Source organism: Nerophis lumbriciformis, linkage group LG25 (genome assembly GCF_033978685.3).
Source record: "Nerophis lumbriciformis linkage group LG25, RoL_Nlum_v2.1, whole genome shotgun sequence".
NCBI classification, from domain to species: Eukaryota; Metazoa; Chordata; class Actinopteri; order Syngnathiformes; family Syngnathidae; genus Nerophis; species Nerophis lumbriciformis.
This window is the reverse complement of record NC_084572.2, coordinates 31,296,633-31,321,540: the sequence shown is the minus strand read 5'-3', so window position 1 is coordinate 31,321,540 and position 24,908 is coordinate 31,296,633. Positions and strand designations below refer to the sequence as shown.

At 41.3% G+C, this 24,908-nt stretch overlaps 1 protein-coding gene across 1 annotated transcript in view; it reads left to right on the top strand.

The window, feature by feature from the left end:
• Positions 1 to 24,908, top strand: part of myo15ab (myosin XVAb) — a 136,940-nt gene that overhangs the window by 97,426 nt on the left and 14,606 nt on the right. Inside the window, exons 52-64 of the mRNA XM_061984205.1 lie at positions 1,913 to 1,988; positions 2,179 to 2,294; positions 5,187 to 5,305; positions 7,092 to 7,233; positions 9,086 to 9,197; positions 9,260 to 9,334; positions 11,863 to 12,068; positions 12,144 to 12,259; positions 18,205 to 18,274; positions 18,365 to 18,437; positions 18,527 to 18,600; positions 22,263 to 22,345; positions 22,438 to 22,568. Coding sequence (XP_061840189.1) covers positions 1,913 to 1,988; positions 2,179 to 2,294; positions 5,187 to 5,305; positions 7,092 to 7,233; positions 9,086 to 9,197; positions 9,260 to 9,334; positions 11,863 to 12,068; positions 12,144 to 12,259; positions 18,205 to 18,274; positions 18,365 to 18,437; positions 18,527 to 18,600; positions 22,263 to 22,345; positions 22,438 to 22,568 — 1,393 coding nt within the window. The remainder of the gene's footprint in view (positions 1 to 1,912; positions 1,989 to 2,178; positions 2,295 to 5,186; positions 5,306 to 7,091; positions 7,234 to 9,085; positions 9,198 to 9,259; positions 9,335 to 11,862; positions 12,069 to 12,143; positions 12,260 to 18,204; positions 18,275 to 18,364; positions 18,438 to 18,526; positions 18,601 to 22,262; positions 22,346 to 22,437; positions 22,569 to 24,908) is intronic.

Here is a 24,908-nt window from a genome sequence, read left to right as displayed (position 1 = left end):
TTATTACGTGAAAGTTGGACTCCTACCTTGTTTACTTCCGTGACGACCTCCTTAAAGTTTTGTAATCATCAGAAATATTAGGCATCTAAAATGCGACAAACATGGATAAGTGTGTAGACTGTGTGTTGCATTTTTCCCATCATGCTTTGTAATGGATTTAAATAGGTGTAGTTTTGAATTTATGTATGGTGCATGGACGTGTTTTTTTTTGTAATATCCACAAATTGTGTTACATTTTGTTATGTGTGACCATGTCTGTTGGCATTTTGTGTTGGTTCGATATTTAATTTTTTTCCCCCACCATGACTAGGGAAGGTTGTTTGCATTGGGTCATACAAGTAAATGCAGTGCTTGAATAGATACCTAAACAAGATACAACAACTGGAAAAGAGTTATCATAATTAGATCATTTTTTAAATTTGCAATTAAAAACATTGTTTTTATTATCAAAAACAATTAATATTTATTAACACACAAAAAAGTAACACAAATATTGTTTCCCTTTTTTTTTTTACCTGATTTTTTGTGGACTTTTTGTATCGCCACTGCAACCACGTCATTTCCGCATTGTCCTATCCCATCCTGAATTGGTACCAAGTACCGGTATGGATTCCCAGGCACCGGGAATTGGTACCGTATCGGTTCAAATGTGATCTTGCCATCTCTACTGAAAATGTTTAAAAACGTTAAAAAGGTTGTTTATGCTCAAGCTATGAATACATTTGATATATTATTTTTAATTCCTACTTCATGGAAATTCCTTTACCAGACCGATTAACAGCAATAAACTGAGACACTTTTTTTCAATTTTTGCAACCGTATACCCCGGTGTAAAATAACTTGGTACATGATATATGCTAACTTTCAGCGTTCTAACTTTTTTTCTTGCAAATTCGCAGCCATACACTTTAGAGTCATATAACTTGGTAAGTGACACATGCTAACTTATTTTCTCATTTTGCAACCGTATACTCCAGAGTAAAAAACCTGGGTACATGATATAACTGTTCACTTTTTAGCCAATTTTAATTCATATAACTTGGTACTTGGCACATGCTAATTGCATGCCAACTTTTTAAGATAATTTTACAGTCCTTCAATTAATTTTGCAGCCATTCAACTTAGAGTTATATAATTTGGCACGTGACACATGCTAACTTTTTGTCAATTTTGCAACCTTACACCCCAGAGTCAAATAACTTGGCACGTAACATAAGGTAACTGTTAGCATGTTAACAGTAGCATGCTAACAATTTTTCCATTATACAACTCTGCGTCATATTAATTGATACGTGACACATGCTAACTTTTTTTCAATTTTTGCAACCGTATGCCCCGGTGTAAAATAACTTGGTACATGATATATGCTAACTTTCAGCGCTCTAACTTTTTTTCTCGCAAATTCGCAGTCAAACACTTTAGAGTCATATAACTTGTTAAGTGACACATGCTAACTTATTTTCTCATTTTGCAACCGTATACTCCAGAGTAAAAAACATTGGTACATGATATAACTGTTCACTTTTTAGCCAATTTTAATTCATATAACTTGGTACTTGGCACATGCTAACTGTTAGCATTGCGAAAATTAGCATGCTAACTTTTTTAGCCAATTTTTCAGCCGTACACCTCAGAGTCACATAAATCGGTACATGACCCGCTGTGTGAATAATGTGGAGTAAATCCTTGCGTTGCATGTGGAATATTTTGTTGAAATTTGGTTTCATGTTAGCGTCGAACTCCCGCCGGCGCCGCATTAAAATGACTTCCAAATATGTGCAACTGTTTTATCCACTTCACTTCCTTCACCCCCACCCCTTCCACCTCCACCTCTCACAAGCTCCGGCTGATGGCAAGGCAGATGAAAGGCAATCTCCCGCCAGCGTGCTTAATTGTGTTCTCCTCTGCGCAGATAGTTAACGACACTCTGTCAGAGGCGTGCGTCCGCATCAGGCGGGATGAAAGGCAGAGGATGAAAGCTCTCTTTGGTAGTCCCTCTCTTCTTCCTACGCATGTTTTTACACACTCCTTAAAGCATGACACTCACTTGTGTGTGTGTGTGTGTGTGTGTGTGTGTGTGTGTGTGTGTGTGTGTGTGTGTGTGTGTGTGTGTGTGTGTGTGTGTGTGTGTGTGTGTGTGTGTGTGTGTGTGTGTGTGTGTGTGTGTGTGACTCACAGGCGAACATGGCGTCCGACAGAACATGGACCAGGTGGAAGAACACGTGAAGAAAAAGGTCGTCACGGCCGCCAGGGACACCTGGGAAATTTACTTCTCCAGACTCTTCCCTGCTTCGGTGAGGGTCCCACATTTCCCGACCTATTTTAACGGTTCCAAAGTCAAAATGTTCCTTCTTCTTTTTTTTCTTTTTTTTTTTAGCTCATTTTTCACTTTTTTAGCTGAATTCTTTATATAGTGACACATGCTAACAGAGTCATAGAAATTGGTACATGATATATGCTAGCATTAGCATGCTAACTCTTTTCCACTAATTTTGCAGCCATACAATGTTAGCATGCTAACATTAGCATGCTAACATTAACATGCTAATTTTTTAAGCCAGTTTTCCCTTTGTACGCCTCAGTCATATAACTTAGTACTTGGTATATGCTACATGTTAGCATTTTAACATTAGCATGCATACAAATTGGTAAATGATATATGATAATTATTTTTCGCTAATTTCGCAGCCATACAATATTAGCATGCTAACATTAACATGCCAACTTTTTAAGCCAATTTTACCTTTGTACACCTCAGCGTCATATATCTTGGTTAAGTGACACATGCTAACTTTTTTTTCCTAATTTTGCAACTGCATACCCCAAAGTCATACAAATTGGTAAATGATATATGATAATTATTTTTCGCTAATTTCGCAGCCATACAATATTAGCATGCTAACATTGACATGCCAACTTTTTAAGACAATTTTACCTTTGTACACCTCAGCGTCATATATCTTGGTAAGTGACCCATGCTAACTTTTTTTCCTAATTTTGCAACCGCATACCCCAAAGTCATACAAATTGGTAAATGATATATGATAATTATTTTTCGCTAATTTAGCAGCCATACAATATTAGCATGCTAACATTAACATGCCAACTTTTTAAGCCAATTTTACCTTTGTACCACCCAGCGTCATATATCTTGGTTAAGTGACACATGCTAACATTTTTTCCTAATTTAGCAACCGCATACCCCAAAGTCATACAAATTGGTAAATGATATATGATAATTATTTTTCGCTAATTAAGCAGCCATACAATATTAGCATGCTAACATTAACATGCCAACTTTTTAAGCCAATTTTACCTTTGTACACCTCAGCGTCATATATCTTGGTAAGTGACCCATGCTAACTTTTTTTTCCTAATTTTGAAACCGCATACCCCAAAGTCATACAAATTGGTAAATGATATATGATAATTGTTTTTCGCTAATTTCGCAGCCATACAATATTAGCATGCTAACATTAACATGCCAACTTTTTAAGACAATTTTACCCTTGTACACCTCAGCGTCATATATCTTGGTAAGTGACCCATGCTAACTTTTTTTCCTAATTTTGCAACCGCATACCCCAAAGTCATACAAATTGGTAAATGATATATGATAATTGTTTTTCGCTAATTTCGCAACCATACAAGATTAGCATGCTAACATTAACATGCCAACTTTTTAAGCCAATTTTACCTTTGTACACCTCAACATCATATATCTTGGTTAAGTGACACATGCTAACTTTTTTTCCTAATTTTGCAACCGCATACCCCAAAGTCATACAAATTGGTAAATGATATACTGTATGATAATTATTTTTTGTTAATTTCACAGCCATACAATATTAGCATGCTAACATTAACATGCCAACTTTATAAGCCAATTTTACCTTTGTACACCTCAGCGTCATATAACTTGGTACTTGGCATATGCTAATTGTTAGCATGCTAACTTTTTAAACTAGTTTTACAATCCTTTAATTTCGCAGCCGTTCACCTTAGAGTTATATAACTTTGTATGCTAACTTATTTTCAAATGTTGCAACCTTATATCCCAGAGTAAAATAACTTTGCACATGACATATGTTAACTGTTAGCATTTTGTTGTCTTGGTAAGTGACACATGCTAACTTTTTTTCCCTAATTTTGCAACCGTATACCCCAAAGTCATACAAATTGGTACGTGATATATGCTAACATTAGCATGCTAACTCTTTTTTGCTAATTTCGCAGCCAAACAATGTTAGCATGGTAACATTAACATGCCAACTTTTTAAGCCAATTATACCTTTGTACACCTCAGCGTCATGTAACTTGGTACTTGGCATATGCTAATTGTTAGCATGCTAACTTTTTTCCCAAGTTCGCAGCCATACACTTTAGAGTCATATAACTTGGTAAGTGACACATGCTAACTTTTTTTCTCATTTTGCAGTACCCCAGAGTAAAAAATCTTGGTACATGATATATCTGTTAACTTTTTAGCCAATTTTTATTAATATAACTTGGTACTTGGCACATGCTAACTGTTAGCATGCTAACTTTTTTTCTCTATTTTTTGCAGTCGTTCACCTGAGGGTCATATAATTTGGCACTAAACCCATGCTAACTGTTAGCATGCCAACTTGCTTTAGTTTATTTTGCAGCCGTTCACCTCAGTGTCACATAACTTGGTACTTGACACATGCCAACTGTTGGCATGCTAACGTTGGCATGCTAATGTTAGCATGCTAACATTAGCATGATAACTTATTCAGCCAACTTTGCACACCTACACCTCAGAGTCATACAACTTGGTACTTGACACATGCAGACTTTTTTTGCCAATTTTTCAGCCGTACACCTCAGAGTCACATAACTTGGTACGTGATACATGCTAACTGTTAGCATGTTAGCGTACTAACGTTAGCATGCTAACTTTTAAAGCTTGTTTTTCAGCTGTACACCTCAGAGTCACATACATTGGTACGTGAGAGAAGCTAACTGTTAGCATGATAGCGCACTAACGTTAGCATGCTAACTTTTAAAGCCTGTTTTTCAGCTGTACATCTTAGAGTCATATAATGTGATGCATTCTAACCATTGGTTTGCTAACGTTAGCATTTTGGTTACGCACAAACAGCAATCACTGGTGATTTCATATTGTAGTTTGTGTTAAAGTCATGTTGCGTGTGTGTGTGCAGGGTAGCGTGGGAACAGGCGTGCAGGTCATGTCGGTGTCGCATGGCGGCGTCAAGCTGCTGAAGACCGTGAGGAGCAGCGCCACAGCTCCGGACTACTTCCGAGTCCTCCGAGCGTACACGTACGAACTTCCTGTGTCTTCTTGTCACGTGCTATGATGTCACACTATATGAACAATGCATGCTTGTTTTTCATTGGCCGATAGGGCAGTTTGGGTTGAGCCCCGTGAAATCCGCCTTGCAACAAGTGGCTAAATGCGGAATGCGAATAGAAAACGGTGCATTAGTATGCTCACTTTTTTAGCTAATTTTGCAGCCCGTCACCTCAGAGTCATACAAGTTGGTACTTGACACATGCTAACTGTTAGCATGCTAACTTTTTTCACTAATTTTGCAGCCGTTCACCTCAGGGTCATATAACTTGGTATTTGACACATTGTAACTGTTAGCATGCTAACTTTTTTCACTAATTTTGCAGTCGTTCACTTTAGGGTCATATAACTTGGTACTTGACTCATTATCTAACTGTTAGCATGTTAACTTTTTTCACTAATTTTGCAGCCGTTCACCTCAGGGTCACATAACTTGGTATTTGACACATTGTAACTGTTAGCATGCTAACTTTTTTCACAAATTTTGCAGCCGTTCACTTTAGGGTCATATAACTTGGTACTTGACTCATTTTCTAACTGTTAGCATGTTAACTTTTTTCACTAATTTTGCAGCCGTTCACCTCAGGGTCATATAACTTGGTATTTGACACATTGTAACTGTTAGCATGCTAACTTTTTTCACTAATTTTGCAGTCGTTCACTTTAGGGTCATATAACTTGGTACTTGACTCATTATCTAACTGTTAAAATGCTAACTTTTTTCACTAATTTTGCAGCCGTTCACCTCAGGTCATATAAATTAGTACTTGACACATGCTAAGGTTAGCATGCTATCTTTTTCACAAATTTTGCAGCCGTTCACCTCAGGGTCATATAACTTGGTGTTTGACACATTGTAACTGTTAGCATGCTAACTTTTTTCACAAATTTTGCAGTCGTTCACTTTAGGGTCATATAACTTGGTATTTGACTCATTATCTAACTGTTAGCATGCTAACTTTTTTCACTAATTTTGCAGCCGTTCACCTCAGGTCATATAAATTAGTACTTGACACATGCTAAGGTTAGCATGCTATCTTTTTCACAAATTTTGCAGCCGTTCACCTCAGGGTCATATAACTTGGTATTTGACACATTCTAACAGTCAGCATGCTAACTTTTTTCGCAAATTTTGCAGCCGTTCACCTCAGGGTCATATAACTTAGTACTTGACACATGCCAACTGTTGGCATGCTAACTTTTTACACTAATTTTGCAGTCGTTCCTGTCAGGGTCATATAACTTGGTACTTGACACTTGCTAACTGTTAGCATGCCAACTTGCTTTAGTTAATTTTGCAGCCGTTCACCTCAGGGTCATATAACTTGGTACTTGACACATGCCAACCGTTGGCATGCTAACTTTTTAAACTCATTTTGCAGCCCTTCACCTCAGGGTCATATAACTTGGTATTTGCAACATGTTGTTAGAACGTTAACGTTAGCATGCTAACATTTTTGTTTTGCCAAATCTGCTGCCAGACACCCCAGAGTTATATAACTTGGTACTTGACACATGTAACCGTTAGCAATGCTAACTTTTTTCGCCAATTTGGAAGCCGTACACCTCAGAGTCTTATAACTTGGTACTTGACACACGCTAACATGCTAACTTTAACACGCTAGCGTGACTGTAACTTTCTGCGGCGGGTCAGGGCATTGGGATAATTATTATTATTATTAATCTATAACTTTGGACGCGTTTTCCGGTTAATCAGTGCAGGTGTGTGTTTTTAATGCTGTCCTGTCTCCGTCAGTTACGCAGACATCTTGTTCGTGACCATCCCGTCTGAGAACATGCTGGAGTTCATCCTGACCAACGACAAGCTCATCTTGTTCTCGGCCAAGGCGCCGCAGGTCAAACACCTGGTGGACGCCTTCATCAACGAGATCAAGAAGGTACGACACACACACACACACACACACACACACACACACACACACACACACACACACACACATACTGGTTATTATTTGGAATGAGAACCAAGTTTTTGATCATGACTTGTGGGGACCACCCTTTCTACAGGTTGTGGAAGAATAGATAAAATGGTGTAAAATGGCCACTGCCCAGTTAGCTCATACACGTCTTTAAAGGCCTACTGAAACCCACTACTACCGACCACGCAGTCTGATAGTTTATATATCAATGATGAAATCTTAACATTGCAACACATGCCAATACGGCCTAGTTAGTTTACTAAAGTGCAATTTTAAATTTCGCGCGACATATCCTGCTGAAAACGTCTCGGTATGATGACGTCAGTGCGTGACGTCGCGGATTGTAGAGCACATTTTGGGACAGCATGGTGGCCAGCTATTAAGTCGTCTGTTTCATCGCAAAATTCCACAGTATTCTGGACATGTGTGGTGGTGAATCTTTTGAAATTTGTTCAATGAACAATGGAGACAGCAAAGAAGAAAGCTGTAGGTGGGAAGCGGTGTATTGCGGCCGACTTTAGCAACGCAAACACGGCCGGTGTTTCATTGTTTACATTCCCGAAAGATGACAGTCAATCTTTACCATTGGCCTGTGGAGAACTGGGACAACAGCGACTCTTACCAGGAGGACTTTTAGTTGGGTACGCAGACACGGTACCGTGAGTACGCTTCCAAACATTTGATCGCTTGCCCGTACGTGCGTGCCGCTATGTGCATGTCACGTAAATAATTCAATGTATACACCCTAATGATTATCTTGTGTGATGACTGTATTATGATGATAGTATATATCTGTATCATGAATCAATTTAAGTGGACCCCGACTTAAACAAGTTGAAAAACTTATTCGGGTGTTACCATTTAGTGATCAATTGTACGGAATATGTACTTCACTGTGCAACCTACTAATAAAAGTCTCACGTATGTAACTTTGGGGACTTTGGGGAAATATATGTGCTGTATGAACTTTGGGGAGGTGAGCGGTACTTTGGGCTGTGGGATTGAGTGTGTTGTGCAGGTGTTTGAGTTGTATTGGCGGGTTATATGGACGGGAGGGGGGAGGTGTTTGTTATGCGGGATTAATTTGTGGCATATTAAATATAAGCCTGGTTGTGTTGTGGCTAATAGAGTATATATATGTGTTGTGTTTATTTACTGTATTAGTCATTCCCAGCTGAATATCAGGTCCCACCCGCCTCTCACAGCATCTTCCCTATCTGAATCGCTTCCACTGCCCTCTATTCCTTCACTCTCACTTTCCTCATCCACGAATCTTTCATCCTCGCTCAAATTAATGGGGAAATCATCGCTTTCTCGGTCCGAATCGCTCTCGCTGCTGGTGGCCATGATTGTAAACAATGTGCAGATGTGAGGAGTTCCACAACCTGTGACGTCTCGCTACTCGTCTGCTACTTCCGGTACAGGCATGGCTTTTTTATCAGCGACCAAAAGTTGCAAACTTTATCGTCAATGTTCTCTACTAAATCCTTTCAGCAAAAATATGGCAATATTGCGAAATGATCAAGTATGACACATAGAATGGACCTGCTATCCCCGTTTAAATAAGAAAATCACATTTCAGTAGGCCTTTAAATCTCTGGATTGATGAAGTAATGTGCTGATCATTCTTACTGGGGACTAAATTGATGGGTTAGCGTTAGGTTTCCCTTTAGGGGACCTGTTTTTTTGTCCCCTTACCGTCAGAGGTCCCCTAAAGGTGACTGTGTAAACAGAGCGATGTCCCCATTAACTAAGCATTGCCAGAACACACACACACACGACAATCGGGACATTTGTGTCCTCCTTTCAGGATTCAGACTACGTGATCGCAGAGCGTAACTTCGTGGCGGACGACCGCTCCATGCTCAACTTCCACAAGGGCGACATCATCAGGCTGCAAGTGCTGGACGGGCTGGAGAAAGGTGACACGCTGCTGCACCCTAGAGGCGAGTGTGTGTGATGCAATAGTGTGTGTGTGTTGCAGGTTACAGCTATGGCTGCGTTGTGAGGAAGAAAGTGGTGTTTTTGGAGGAGCTGAAAAAGAATACACCCGACTTTGGTGGGTGTCGATGCGAGAAATCTACTTCCTGTTCTTCCAGCTGACTCTCCATCACTCCATTCATCTATTCTTCTCATCCATCCATCTCCATCCTTCATCGCTGTGCATTCATCCACTCATACCATATCCAACCACCAGCCGTCTAATTACATGACCCACTAACGACAGCAGGGGGTCTCCAAAGTGCGGCCCGTAGCTCATTTTTTTTGGAAGAATTGTTAGCAATCCGTCATATTTTGGTACTTGTTGTATGCTAATGTTAGCATGCTAGAATTTTAAACAACATTTTTTAAGGTACACAGCTCAAACTAATATATTTTTGTACTTGATGTATACTAATGCTAGCATGCTAGAATTTTAAACAACATTTTTTAAGGTACACACCTCAAACTAATATATTTTGGTACTTGACGCCTGTTACAGTTAGCATTTTAAGATGCTAACATGCTAGCTTCTTTTTTTTAGCTAATTTTATACTAATACACCTCAGTCATATTTTGGTACTTGATGCATGCTAACATTAGCAGCCTAGCACTTTAAAGAGATTTTTCAGGTACACGCCTCAGACTAAAATATTTTGGTACTTGGCGCATGTTACTTTAGCATACTGTATTTTTTAGCTAAACTAGCAGATATACAGTGTCATATATTTTTGTATTCCACTAATGCTAACTGTAAGTATGCTACTGTTAGCATGTGCAAATAGTACTGTTAGCATGCTGGCTTTCTCAGCTATTTTAGCAAATTTTATAGGAATAAACCTCCGTCATATTTTGGTACTTGTTGTATGCTAATGTTAGCATGCTAGAATTTTAAACAAAATTTTAAGGTACACATCCCAGACTAATATATTTTGGTACTTGACGCCTGTTACAGTTAGCATTTTAAGATGCTAACATGCTAGCTTTTTTTAGCTAATGTTATAGTAATACACCTCAGTCATATTTTGGTACTTGATGCATGCTAACATTAGCAGCCTAGCATTTTAAAGAGATTTTTCAGGTACACGCCTCAGACTAAAATATTTTGGTACTTGGCGCATGTTACAGTTAGCATTTTAGCATACTGTATTTTTTAACTAAACTAGCAGATATACAGTGTCATATATTTTTGTATTCCACTAATGCTAACTGTAAGTATGCTATTGTTAGCATGTGCAAATAGTACTGTTAGCATGCTGGCTTTCTCAGCTATTTTAGCAAATTTTATAGGAATAAACCTCCGTCATATTTTGGTACTTGTTGTATGCTAATGTTAGCATGCTAGAATTTTAAACAAAATTTTAAGGTACACATCTCAGACTAATATATTTTGGTACTTGACGCCTGTTACAGTTAGCATTTTAAGATGCTAACATGCTAGCTTTTTTTAGCTAATGTTATAGTAATACACCTCAGTCATATTTTGGTACTTGATGCATGCTAACATTAGCAGCCTAGCATTTTAAAGAGATTTTTCAGGTACACACCTCAAACTAATATATTTTGGTACTTGGCGCATGTTACAGTTAGCATCTTAGCATGCTAGATTTTTTTAGCTAAACTAGCAGATATACAGTGTCATATATTTTGGTATTCCACTAATGCTAACTGTAAGCATGCTATTTTTAGCACGTTTAAATAGTAATGTTAGCATGCTGGCTTTCTCAGCTATTTTAGCAAATTTTATAGGAATAAACCTCCGTCATATTTTGGTACTTGTTGTATGCTAATGTTAGCATGCTAGAATTTTAAACAACATTTTAAGGTACACACCTCAGACTAATATATTTTGGTACTTGACGCCTGTTACAGTTAGCATTTTAAGATGCTTACATGCTAGCTTTTTTTTTAGCTAATTTTATAGGAACACACCTCAGTCATATTTTGGTACTTGATGCATGCTAACATTAGCAGCCAAGCATTTTAAAGAGATTTTTCAGGTACACACCTCAGACTAATATATTTTGGTACTTGGCGCGTGTTAGCATCTTAGCATGGTAGTGCTAACTAACTAATGCTAAATGTAAGCATGCCGTTAACGCTTTAGGGTAGAAGTGTTACTTTTTTTAGCTCATTTTGCTCGTATTCTTTGTTACTTGACGCTATCTGGCTAGCGTGCTCACTGTTAGCATTTCAGTTTCGCTTTGGTTGTTCAGCATTCGCAGAAAGTTTCTATAAAAATGGGATCCATTACCTCCCTGCATGGCACTCAGCATCAAGGGTTGGAGATGGGGGGTTAAATCACCAAAATGATTCCTGGGCGTGGCCACCGCTGCTGCTCACTGCTCCCCTCACCTCCCAGGGGGTGATCAAGGGTGATGGGTCAAATGCAGAGAATAATTTCGCCACACCTAGTGTGTGTGACAATCATGGGTACTTTAACTTAACTTAATTTAAATCTGGACACCCCTGCACTACAATATATGTTGATCCCTTCATCTATGCATCCTTCTATTCTTGAATCAATTCACCTGTCCATCTTTGCATTCATCCCTTCATTCATCCACCATCCATGCATCCTTCCACCTGTGTCCACGTGTGTGACAGGCTGGAAGTTTGGCGCCGTGTTCGGACGCTCGGGCGCCTTCCCCGCCGAGTGCGTGCGCCCCGTGGCGCCTCCGGACTTCCTGGCCCTGCCGCTGGACCGCAAGGCGGAGCCTCGGGGAGGGGCGGGGCAGTTTGCAGCGTCGTCGGCGGTGGCGGTGGCCGTGGCGTCCACCATGGCCGCGCACGAGATCGACCAGACCATCGAGGTGAGCTCGCCACGCGTGTTCGAGCGCGGGAGCGCCTCGCCGTGTGACACATTGTCTCGTGCGTTTGCTGCTCAGAGGGTTTCTCTGGATGGCTTCGATGGCGACGTGGACGAGAGGGCTCTGCAGGACAGCAAATACGACATGCTGGAGTTCGCCAAGAAATACTTCAGACATGCAGCCGGGAGGCGAGGGTGAGGCTGACACACGCACAGCAGATTACACAATAGACACAGGCGTACTTTGGGCCTGATCTACTAAGATCCAAAGAGTGTGTGCAAACTATAAAATAGTGTGTACTATTAGTAGGGATGGTACCGTTCACTTATGAACCAATACGGTACCTGGAAATCGATACCGGTCCAAACAGTACCAATTTTCTGTACTTTAAAGCTACGCCGCTCCCAGTCTATGGAACGCTCTCCCTGACCACCTGAGGGCACCACAGACTGTCGATGCTTTTAAAAAAGGCTTAAAAACCCTTGTTTTAAAAAAAGCCTTTTTTAAGATGTATGCATACTAGTTTTAGCTATTTGGCTGTTCTAGTTTTTATTTTTATTTATTTTTTTATGATCTTTTTTATTGTCTTATTTTTTTTAATACACTATAGCACTTTGAGGTTGTTTACTCAATGTAAAGTCCTTTTTACAAATAAAATCTATTATTATTATTATTATTATTAATGTGTGTTAATAAATATTCATGGTTTTTGATAATAAAATCTTTTTTTTTATTGCAAATTTTAAAAATAAGATTATTATGATAGCTGCTGTCCAGTTATATCTTGTTTATTGTCACATTTCTGAGTCAATTACAGTTGCAAGTCCAAGACATTAGACGACAGTAGTGTGTAGTTGATGGTGTGTTGGCTAGTCAGTTCGATCGTTGCTGAATTTAGTCTTTTGTTGTGCCCTAAGAAGTGGTAGTACTGTACGTATTGTACTAAGTCCACACCAGCTGTTTGATTGTAATGTGCAATACGGTACCTGGAAAATCGATACCGGTCCAAACAGTACCAATTTTCAGTACTTTAATGTGTGTTGATAAATATTCATAGTTTTTGATAATAAAATCTTATTTTTTATTACAAATTTAAAAAATAAGATGATTATAGCTGCTGTCCAGTTATATCTTGTTTATTGTCACATTTATGAGTCAATTACAGTTGCAAGTCCAAGAAGTTAGACGGCAGTAGTGTGTAGTTGATGGTGTGTTAGCGGGCCTTGCTCGCAGGGTGTAGTGATGCGTCTAGTGCAGCATGCTAGAGAGACGTTGCATGTAGGGATGCATGTGACGCATAGCTTCTGCCGCTGACCGACCCAGCTGGGTAAAGGAAGCCGAGTGCGTAAGCCTTCCGAGGTCAGTACATAGCCTCTCCTTCACCAAGACCCCTCACCTTGCCTCCACGTGGCAGCACACGGTAACTGGAGTCTCGCGACTTCAGGCTAAAAGGTAGGGGATCGACCCGCTGCCTTGCGGGTAAGTCCAGGAAGACAAAGGCTAGGGGAGCACACCCTGAGAGAAAAGCACCGTGATGGAGGCACACGTAGGCGGGCCACGACAGACTGAGGGTTCCGGAGGCCTCCTGCAGCTATGAAGAGGTGCTGGTTGTCCTGGGTTTCCCCCTTGCCACTAGGCTCCATCTCTTTGTGGCGAAGATAGTGCGGCTGGGAACTGTGCACCCCCAGAGGCACTTAAAACGTATCATCGCACAGGTCTCTGCTTCTGACCTTGGTGGATCCAGAACAGCAATTGGATTCTGAAGCACAAAGTCTGACGGCGTCAGGATGTCTGATAACGGGGGCAGGTTAGAATGAACTGGGAGCTTCTAGTTAGATCCCTGCACGTCAGCGATACAGGGCTATAATGGTCGCTATCAGCTGGGAATTGAGTGGCAGCTGATTTCGGCAGACCCCTGTATGACTGAGCAGCCCTATTTAGGAGCCACACTGCTCACCCCAAAGATGGGGGAAGGCCTAGAAAAGGTGGCCTAAACATTGCCCACTCTTCACACCCCGGGTAGGATACCGCACCTACCGGGACATTCCACTACCGCGGTCGAAAAACAAAAAATAAACAAGTTCCCCTGAAATTGGCTACATGGAATATTAGAACCCTCTTGGACAACAACCCTGACAGGCCGCAAAGAAGAACTGCGCTTGTTGCTGCTGAGCTCAGACGTTATGGAATTGACATCGCCGCCTTGAGTGAGACCAGACTTCTGGATGAGGGATCCCTAAAGGAAGAAGGCCAGGGTTATACCTTTTTCTGGAAGGGTTACCCTACAGAAGGTCCGCATCACCATGGTGTTGGTTTGGCAATAAAAAACAGCCTGCTACCCAGTTTCACTGAAACACCTACCGGCATAAGTGAAAGACTCATGTCTGTCCGTATTCCCCTTGCAAAACACAGCTACGCAACTCTTCTCAGTGCCTATGCGCCAACTTTACCATCCGAGAATGAGGCAAAGGACCGTTTCTACCAGGAACTAGATGAGGCCCTACAGCGCATCCCCAGCAGTGACAAAATCTTCCTGCTTGGTGATTTTAATGCCAGGGTGGGGAAAAACCACCTCATATGGAAAGGAGTGATTGGGAAGCATGGTATCGGGAAGGTCAACAGCAATGGCATGAGGCTACTCAGTCTCTGTGCTGAGCATGACCTGACAATCACCAACACAATCTTCCAACAGAAAAATAAACACAAGGCTTCCTGGATGCACCCACGATCCAAGCAATGGCATCTGCTGGATTACGTCATCGTGAGACGCAAGGACACCAAGGACGTGCACATCACCCGTGCAATGAGAGGTGCTGACTGCTGGACTGACCACCGCATGATTATCTCCAAGTTGCGAGCGTCAGTACGTCCCCCTGTTCGTCTCCGAAAAACTGGAAAGAAGCGGTTGGACTCTGCCCGGCTTGAAGCAGACGAGGCCCGGAACAGCCTTCGATCCTCCATTGCAGGGAAGCATGCTGGAAATCGACCTCTTCCTGAGCCCTGAAGGCAGTGTTGATGACTACTGGACCTGCCTTAGCTCAAAGCTCTATGAGGCTGCAGCCGAGTCTATTGGCTACCGCCGTAGGAAGCATCAGGACTGGTTCGACGAAAACTCAGAATCCATCAGAACCATACTGGACACCATGCACAAGGCCCGTAACGCATCCCTGAACAACCCTACATCTGTCAGGCTAAAGCAGCACTGGAGAACATCAAGGAAGGAGGTACAGTCTGTCCTACGAAAACTGAAAAATGACTGGTGGACTGACAAGGCTCAAGAAATCGAACATTTTGCAGTGAAGAACGACATGCACAACTTCTATAATGCTGTGAAAACCATCCATGGCCCCAGAAACTCCTCTCTTTCACCTGTGAAGTCGGCTGATGGCTCAACCCTCATAAAGGACCAGAAACAAGTTGTGGATAGATGGGCGGAACACTTCCAGACACTTTTAAACCAACCTGCCACCCCTGATCTGGCAGTGCTGGATGAGCTGCCCAGCTACCCAACTATTGAAGAACTGGATCTTCCACCAACCTTCTCTGAAGTCCTGGCTGCAATTAGGTCACTTAAGAACAACAAGACACCTGGCCCGGATGGCATCCCTGCAGAGATCCTTAAACAGGGAGGCTATCTCTGTACCAGAGCAATTTTCCACTATATTGCTGATATATGGAAACGCGGAGCAGTCCCCCAACAATGGCGGGATGCAAATGTTGTAACCATATATAAAGGGAAGGGTGAGAAGTCTGTCTGTGGCAATAGTAGAGGAATATCCCTCCTGTCTGCTGCTGGCAAGGTTCTTGCCAAAGTGATGCTGTCAAGACTCGTACAGAGCATAACAGAACACCTGTTGCCTGAGTCTCAATGTGGCTTCAGGAAAAATCGCAGCACTGTGGACATGATTTTCACAACACGCCAGCTACAAGAGAAGTGTCGGGAGCAACATCAAGATCTATACATGGCGTTTGTGGACCTATCAAAGGCCTTTGATACGGTCAACAGAGACTTGCTCTGGACGGTCCTTCTCAGGGTTGGTTGCCCGCGGAAGTATGTAAACATCTTGCAAAGTTTCCACGAGGGGATGATGGCTCAGGTGACAACAGGAGGACATGAGTCTAGGCCTTTCAAGGTATCCACAGGTGTCAGACAGGGTTGTGTACTTGCACCTGTACTATTTCAACATCTTCCTCATGAGTGTCACCTGGCTACTGCACAAAGAAGTTGAGGGAAGCAGTGGTGTGCTGGTGGATTACAGGTTGGATGGAAGCTTATTTAACATCAGAAGGCTGCAGGCGGCTACCAAGGTCAAAACTGTGAACATTGTGGAATTACAGTATGCTGATGATTGTGCCTTTGTGGCACATACATCAGAGGCTCTGCAGGCGACGCTAACAGCTGCTGTGAAGGCCTATAGCAGACTGGGTCTCACTGTGAACACTGTAAAGACGGAGGTACTGTGCCAGTGGAACTCCCCTCCGCCAACTCGACCACCATCACCTGTCTTTAACATCGATGACAAGACCCTAGCAATAGTCCCAGACTTCAAATATCTTGGGAGCATCCTCTCCGAAAACTGCAGCATGGACAATGATGTTCAAAATCGAATAAGATCTGCCTCAGCCTCCTTTGGTAGACTGCGTAAGAGGGTGTATGTGAACAAAGACCTCAGCATACGTACTAAGGTGGCAGTCTACCAAGCCATCTGTGTCTGCACACTATTATATGGCTGTGAAGCTTGGACCCTGTATCGCCGCCACATCCAACAGCTGGAGAACTTTCACATCAAGTGTCTCCAGCGGATCCTTGGGCTGACATGGCGTGATCGTGTGCCACACACGGAAGTCCTGAGTAAAACTGGTACTAAGAGCATGGAGGCCACTTTTCTCCAGTACCAACTGCGATGGGCCGGCCACACCATCAGAATGCCAGTTGATAGACTTCCCCGACAACTGCTATATGGTCAACTTCATCATGGCCAGAGATCTGCAGGAGGCCAAAAGCGGAGGTATAAGGACCAACTGAAAAGAACTCTCAAGAGGTGTGGAATACAGCACACACAGCTGGAAAGCTCTGCCTCAGATCGCCCTCTCTGGAGGCAACTCTGCCATGCAGGCCTTCAACATTTTGAAGAGGAGAGAAGCGCAGCGAGGGAAGGGAAACGCCAGAGGAGGAAGATGGGCCCTGCAGCCAACACCACAACAAACACTAACTTCATATGCCCCCATTGCAATAGACCATGTGGCTCTCGTATTGGACTTTTTAGTCACCTCAAAACTCACCAATAGAAGAAGTGGAAGTCATCATCGGATACGATGGACTACCATAAGCAAGCAAGTAGTTGATGGTGTGTTGGCTAGTCAGTTCAGTCTTTATGGTCTTTTGTTGTACCCTAAGAAGTGGTAGTACTGTAAGTATTGTACTAAGTCCACACCAGCTGTTTGATTGTAACTTGCATCTTAGTTGTAGTTTTCACCAACAAATTTGGAGGTGTCGGAATGAACATGTGAAATTGCTAATGCTAAGCAGTAGCATGTAAATAGCAAAGCCAATGTATATTAGCGTCAAGCTAAGGTGGAGCCTTACTTTACTTACGTTGGAGCGTTTTCTTTGTTGGCGTTGAAGATTGCAACAGTACCTAGAGGTAGTGTGGCTGAGTCCACTCTCAGTGCTGCTGGAGTGATCAACCAGGCAATATACTGTATATATATATTGTCAGGTTCAAACACTGATGACATCTATTAAACAAGACAAGAAGCAAGGAATCAAACAGAGACTGAATAAAATTTGGCTCAGTGAAGAGAAACGCATACACCTGTACCCTTGTACATTGTCACCACGCTCTGACAAAAGATTATACTCCTCCTCTTTTATTTGGACTTTCCTTGATTACATGGCAACAGCTGTTTCTAAAGGGACTGGAGTCGTAAACAGCCATCGCCTTTGATTACAAAACAGTTCAAAGAAAAGGTTGGTTCAAAGAAAAGGGTCGTAAAAGAGTTCAAAGAAGAGGTCGTAAAACCGTTCAAAGAAGAGGTGCCTGGAGCTTGGGCAGGTCCTGCTTTCTCTCCGCTTTGTAGTTCTTGGGTCAAGACAAGATCTGACGTCGCCACTTTGTGTGTTTAACGATGCATTCAGGGACTCCCTGAAGAACAGGAGCAAGAGCCGAGACTCCAGGGTACCTGAGGAAATGATCAAGTTCTCCAAGGTGCAGTGATGACCTCGTTAATAACAAATGAATTAAGTTGCTTTTATTTTCCTAACGTTGCGGAGTAAATGATGTGTGTGGCGTCCTCAGACACCCCTCAGCGAGTCTCTGATAGAGTTCACCGACCCGGCCATGGACAGAGTGGCGGCGGACCTCTTCTTGTGTACGTCCTCCTGTGCTCCACTGACATCTTGTCACCTGACTGGGAACTATCATCTCATCACCTGTCATCTCTTTGTGACGTTTGTGTAGCGGTCATGCGCTTCATGGGGGACGCTCCGATAAGGGGACTGACGGAACAGGAAGTGGTCGCCACTTTCCTCAAGGTAACACACACTTCACACACCATTCATTAAGTACACTTGTACGATCCAATGAGCATTGACAGTGATACCACTAATAAAGATAAATAAATAAAATAGATGTCAAACACTGATGACATCTATTAAAACAGAGGAGAAGCAAGGAATCATGCAGAGACAGAGTTAAATTTTGCTCAATTGAGCTGTACTCTTACAGATCCAAACTACGCTCTAAAAGTCCAGCCCACGTGCTTCCTCTATTTATTTGGGAGGTCCCTGGTTACATCACTGAAGCTGTCGCTGAGAGAAGGGGGTAATCTCAACAGCTCCAGTTAGACACAATATATGATTATACAAAATGCAAATGTGCTGACAGTCGTGATATCGCCTTATCTCTGCTCTGTCTGGGTCACGGTACTCGATGTTCGGCCTTGGCAGTCAGCAGGCCGATTCTGGAAACAAACACTTATACGAGACTGGCTTGCAATCTTTTGGATTGCCAGCTTTGCACAGACAAAGAAAAATACAATTTCAGCACAATTGATAATAACTATAGCAACGGCCCTTAAGCATAAGAGTTGTGTGACAATATATGCATAATTATTCCAACATAAGGTATTTTAAGTATTCATTTATTTACTATTTGATTGTGGACAGGAATGTTTTGGTTAGAGCTTTGGGAAAGGCAGTAATACAACATCAATCACAAAAGAAACCCATTTGGAGAGCAACATTTGACGAAAAGATGAATACAATATAAATGAGTCCTCTTCGGCATCACAACAGTCCTCAAGTTCTTGGAAGATGGGGGAGATGTAAGAAGAACCGAACAGAGCTATCTCCGCACGACTCGAGGAATTCAGCAAGGGGGCTGTAAAAGAGTAGTATTATCATGACCTGTCTGTACAGGTCACCTCTCGTTTTTCCCCTGTTTTCCTTGTTTTGAGGTTTGTTGCGTCGGACCAGTTCTTCCTCTAAGGGAATCTAAGTTACTGGTCAATCCCAAGTTCTTTCGATGACATATATGCTGAGTAAGAAGGACCCTCAAGACAGAATTGGAATATTTTCAAGTTTATACCAAAGCTTTAGGAGTTCAACTCAACCAATACATTCATATCGGCTGCTCTAGTTGATCTGGCATTCCAAGGGAAAAACATTCTCTTCTCACACAAAGAAAGCCTCTCCCCCCTCAACACTGATAAGGAACCAGTGGGTGTTGTATTTTACATTCCTGATGGTTTGAGACACTAAACAGGCAATCTGAAGACAAAGAGAAACTGGTATACAGAGTATACATGGAAAAATACTAGATGATCCAAACATGACTATGAATAAAGAAATAACTCTTAAACATATGCATTCTCCACAGGTTCTATTTAGTTTCAGCGCTACCTTCCTTGTTTACTTCTGGTTGCTCGGGGCATTGATTAATCTCACCTGTCTCTGATTAGTGATCAGGAGGTTCACCTGCTTCTGATCCTTAATCAGATAGTTTTATACACCTGTGTCGCCCTGCCTACCGTGCGGGTTCATTGTTCGCTCCATGTTTACGTTACCCAATGAAGACAGCTAAGGTCTTTTTAAGTATTCATTTATTTACTATTTGATTGTCAACAGGAATGTTTTGGTTAGAGCTTTGGGAAAGGCAGTAATACAGCATCAATCACAAAAGAAACCCATTTGGAGAGTAACATTTGACGAAAAGATGAATACAATATAAATTAGTTCTTTTCGGCATCACAACAGTCCTTGCCTCAAATTCTTGGAAGATGGGTTTTTTGGGACTTAAATGATCACAGTTACCATTATCGCGGTTTTCTTGAATGTGCTCAAAAAAATACTTATATACACATAAAATCTTTAGATTTTTTTAAATGGCTAAAATAAATAGACCCACTGTTAGAAAGTCCATAATCTGTAATGTTATTGTTTCTTATATATCACTTGCACTGATTAATCTCACCTGTCTCTGATTAGTGATCAGGAGGCTCACCAGCTTCTGATCGCTAATCAAATAGTTTTATACGCCTGTGCCACCCTGCCTTTCATGCGGGTTCATTGTTCGCTACATGTTTACGTTACCTGTTAGCCTCGTGCTATTGTATTCATATTAGTTATGCTACGCGGTATAGCTCGGTTGGTAGAGTGGCCGTGCCAGCAACTTAAGGGTTCCAGGTTTGATCCCCATCTTAGTCACTGCCGTTGTGTCCTTGGGCAAGACACTTTACCCACCTGCTCCCAGTGCCACCCACACTGGTTTAAATGTAACTTAGATGTTGGGTTTCACTATGTAAAGCGCTTTCAGTCACTAGAGAAAAGTGCTATATAAATATAATTCACTTCACTTCACCTAAGCTAAGCTTTGGACTTCCTGTGCGCTTCTTTTTGTATTTTTGCCTTGATGTTGGAATAAAGAACTGCATGCTGCCTGCTGACCTTCTGCGTTTTGGGACTCACGGAGCCTTCGCCATACCAGAACGTAACAAGTATCCTTTAGACCAGTGTTTTTCAACCTTTTTTGAGGCAAGGCACATTTTTTTCATGAAAAAATCCGGAGGTACACCACCAGCAGAAAACGTTCAAAAATGAAACTCCACCGGGTCGTCGTGCCTTATTTTGAGTTGGTTGTTGTTTTCCTGTGTGTAGTGATTGCGTTGTTGTTTTGGTGGCCCTTCCTGTTTTGTTGGTGTTATCCTGTAGCAGTTTAATTTCTTCCTTTGAGTGCCATTCCGCGCACCTGCTTTGTGTTAGCAAGCAAGGCTATTTACGTTGTCGCTATCCTTCTTTGTGTGGACATTGTTGATTGTCATGTCATGTACAGATGTACTTTGTGGACGCCGTAAGTTTTTGCTGTCGTCCAGCATTCTGTTTCTGTTTACTTTGTAGCCAGTTCAGTTTTACTTTCGTTTTGCATAGCCATTGCCTTTTCCTTTCCCTTTTGTTCATTTTTGGTTTAAGCATTACATACCCTTTTTACCTGCACCCTGCCTCCCGCTGTGGTCTGCATTTTAGGATCACAACAAACCATCCTCGTCTCACCCGACACATTCAGACTTTTACAAAGCAATTAACTACCCGCTGTCACCTACTGACATGGAGTATTACGTGGTTACCCTGCCGAGTTTTACACAGCACAGACAATAAGCAACGGCACATTTTTTGCAGATTATAATTATTGGTGTTTCGGGCATCTCCGACCGGTAGGAGGCCACGGGGAAGACCCAGGACACGTTGGGAAGACTATCTCTCCCGGCTGGCCTGGGAACGACTCAGGATCCCCCGGTAGGAGCTGGACGAAGTAGCTGGGGAGAGGGAAATCTGGGTTTCCCTGCTTAGGCTGCTGCCCCCGCGACCCGACCTGGGATAAGCGGAAGAAGATGGATGGATGGATGGGTTTGCAAAAAATATTTTTGGAATCAATTAGGTGAAGTTGCATAATTTCCCACGGCACACCAGACAATATCTCACGCGGCACAGTGGTTGAAAAACACTGCTTTAGACAAAGAAAACGGGCCAATGCAGTGAAGCGAAGCAATACAGCATCAATCACACGAGGACTGAAACTTAGACTAAAAGAGATTTGTCAAATATTAATTTTGCCACAAACTGATCTCATTAGACTTTGTACTTACTGTACCATTAATTAAATGTGTGTGTCTGTACGTGTGTGTGTTTTTTTGCTGCAGCTGATAGGAGATTTCACCTTGATGAGGGACGAAGCCTACTGTCAGGTGCTCAAACAGATTACAGCCAACACCAGCTCCAAAGCGTATGTCCTACTGTACATTACAGTATACATTCTAGAAAGCCTGTGCCGCATTGTGAACCGTTTGTGTTTATGTGTGTGTTGTTGTGGTGTAGTGACAGCTGCCAGCGAGGATGGAGGCTCCTCTACATCCTGACTGCTTTCAGCCGCTGCTCCGAGGTCCTCAAGCCCGTCCTCCTGAAATACCTGATGCAGGCCTCTCTCGGCGCCAGTGTACAGTATCAGGGTATCTCACACACACACACACACACACACACACACACACACACACACACACACACACACACACACACACACACACATACACACACATTCTTGTATTTGTTACCTTCTTGAGACCTCCAAAAAATGCATACCTCTTTAGGATCACCCTTTCTAGATATATAAAGATTTGTATTTACAACATTAATAATATATGCATACTATGCAAATATAAAAAAGGTAAGCTTTTAGTTAATTTGTATTACTTTTTTTTGTAATTGGTTTTTAATCTTCATTATTCACTTAAAGTTATTACAGTATGTCTCTATATACATTTTTATTTATTTATTTGTATACATTTTGGTCAAAGGGGGCACATTTCAATTTCTTACACACACTTGTTATTACATATGTTGGCCAGAGGAGGAGCACTTCAAATTTTTACACACACTTGTTATTTCATATGTTGACCAGAGGGGGCGCACTTTTCAAACCGACGCACAGTCAATTTGAAAAATCCCTCCTTTTTGGGACCACCCTCATTTTGATATATTTCACCACCAGGGATAGGGACGGGCGGTAGAAAATGGATGGATGGATGCAACATTCTCTATTAGATGCAATGGTTTTCCGTGTGTGAGACCATGATTTATGTCCTAACTTGTTCACCGGTCCTCATATGGAAGGTACTTTTCCTTGTTGATGTCTCAAGAAGGGTGGCAATACAAGAACACACACACACACGCTTGTGTCTTTCTTACCTTCTTGAGACCTCAAAAAAACGCCTACCTTTTTAGGACCACCCTTTCTAGATATATAAAGATTTGTATTTACAACATTAATAATATATACATATTATGTAAATATAAAAAAGGTAAGCTTTTGGTAACTTTTTATTTTTTGAATTTTTTGTTTGTAATTGGTTTTTAATCTTCATTATTTACTTTGTTATTACAGTATGTCTCTATATACACATTTATTTAAAAAAAACAAAAAAACATTTTGGCCAAAGGGGGAGCATTTCAATTTCTTACACACACATATTACATATGTTGACCAGAGTGGGAGCACTTTTAAAACCGACACACAGTCAACTTGAAAAATCCCTCCTTTTTGGGACCACCCTCATTTTGATAGATTTCACCACCAGGGGTGCAAATGAGACTTTATCTAAATCCAACATTAATTAAACATTGCCTTAAAAGAATGTTGTTTTAACGTTGTATTTGTGTTGTAGAATATTGATTGGAAAATGACCAAAATTCAATGGTCAAATCAACATCAGAGCCCAACATTGATTAAACGTTGCCAAAAAGCATGTTGTTTTAACATTGTATTTGTGTTGTAGAATATTGTTGGGAAAATGACCAAATTTCGATGGTCAAATCAACATCAGAACCCAACATTGATTAAACATCGTCAAAAAGCATGTTGTTTCAACTTTGTATTCATGTTGTAAAATATTGGTTGGGGAATTACCCAATGTCAATGGTCAAATCAACATCAGAACCCAACATGGATTAAATGTCGTCAAAAAGCATGTTGTTTCAACGTTGTATTTACGTTGTAGAATATTGGTTGGGAAATTACCAAATTTCAATGGTCAAATCAACGTCAGAACCCAACATTGATTAAACGTTGTCAAAAAGCATGTTGTTTCAACGTTTTATTTAGTTTGTAGAATATTGGTTGGGAAATGACCAAATTTCAATGGTCTAATCAACATCAGAACCCAACATTGATTAAATGTTGCCAAAAAGCATGTTGTTTCAACGTTGTATTTGTGTTGTAGAATATTGGTGGGAAAATGACCAAATTTCGATGGTCAAATTAACGTCAGAACCCAACATTGATTAAATGTCGTCAAAAAGCATGCCGTTTCAACGTTTAATTTATGCTGTAGAATATTGGTTGGGAAATTACCAAAATTCAATGGTCTACCGGTAATCAACATCAGAACCCAACATTGATTAAACGTCGTCAAAAAGCATGTTGTGTCAACGTTGTATTTGTGTTGTAGAATATTGGTGGGAAAATGACCAAATTTTGATGGTCAAATTGACGTCAGAACCCAACATTGATTAAATGTCGTCAAAAAGCATGTTTCAACGTTGAATTTATGCTGTAGAATATTGGTTGGGAAATGACCAAAATTCAATGGTCTAATCAACATCAGAACCCAACATTGATTAAACGTCGTCAAAAAGCATGTTGTGTCAACGTTGTGTTTGTGTTGTAGAATATTGTTTGAAAAATGACCAAATTTCAATGGTCAAATCAACATCATAACCCAACATTGATTAATTGTCGTCAAAAAGAATGTTGTGTCAATGTTGGGTTTGTGTTGTAGAATATTGTTTGAAAA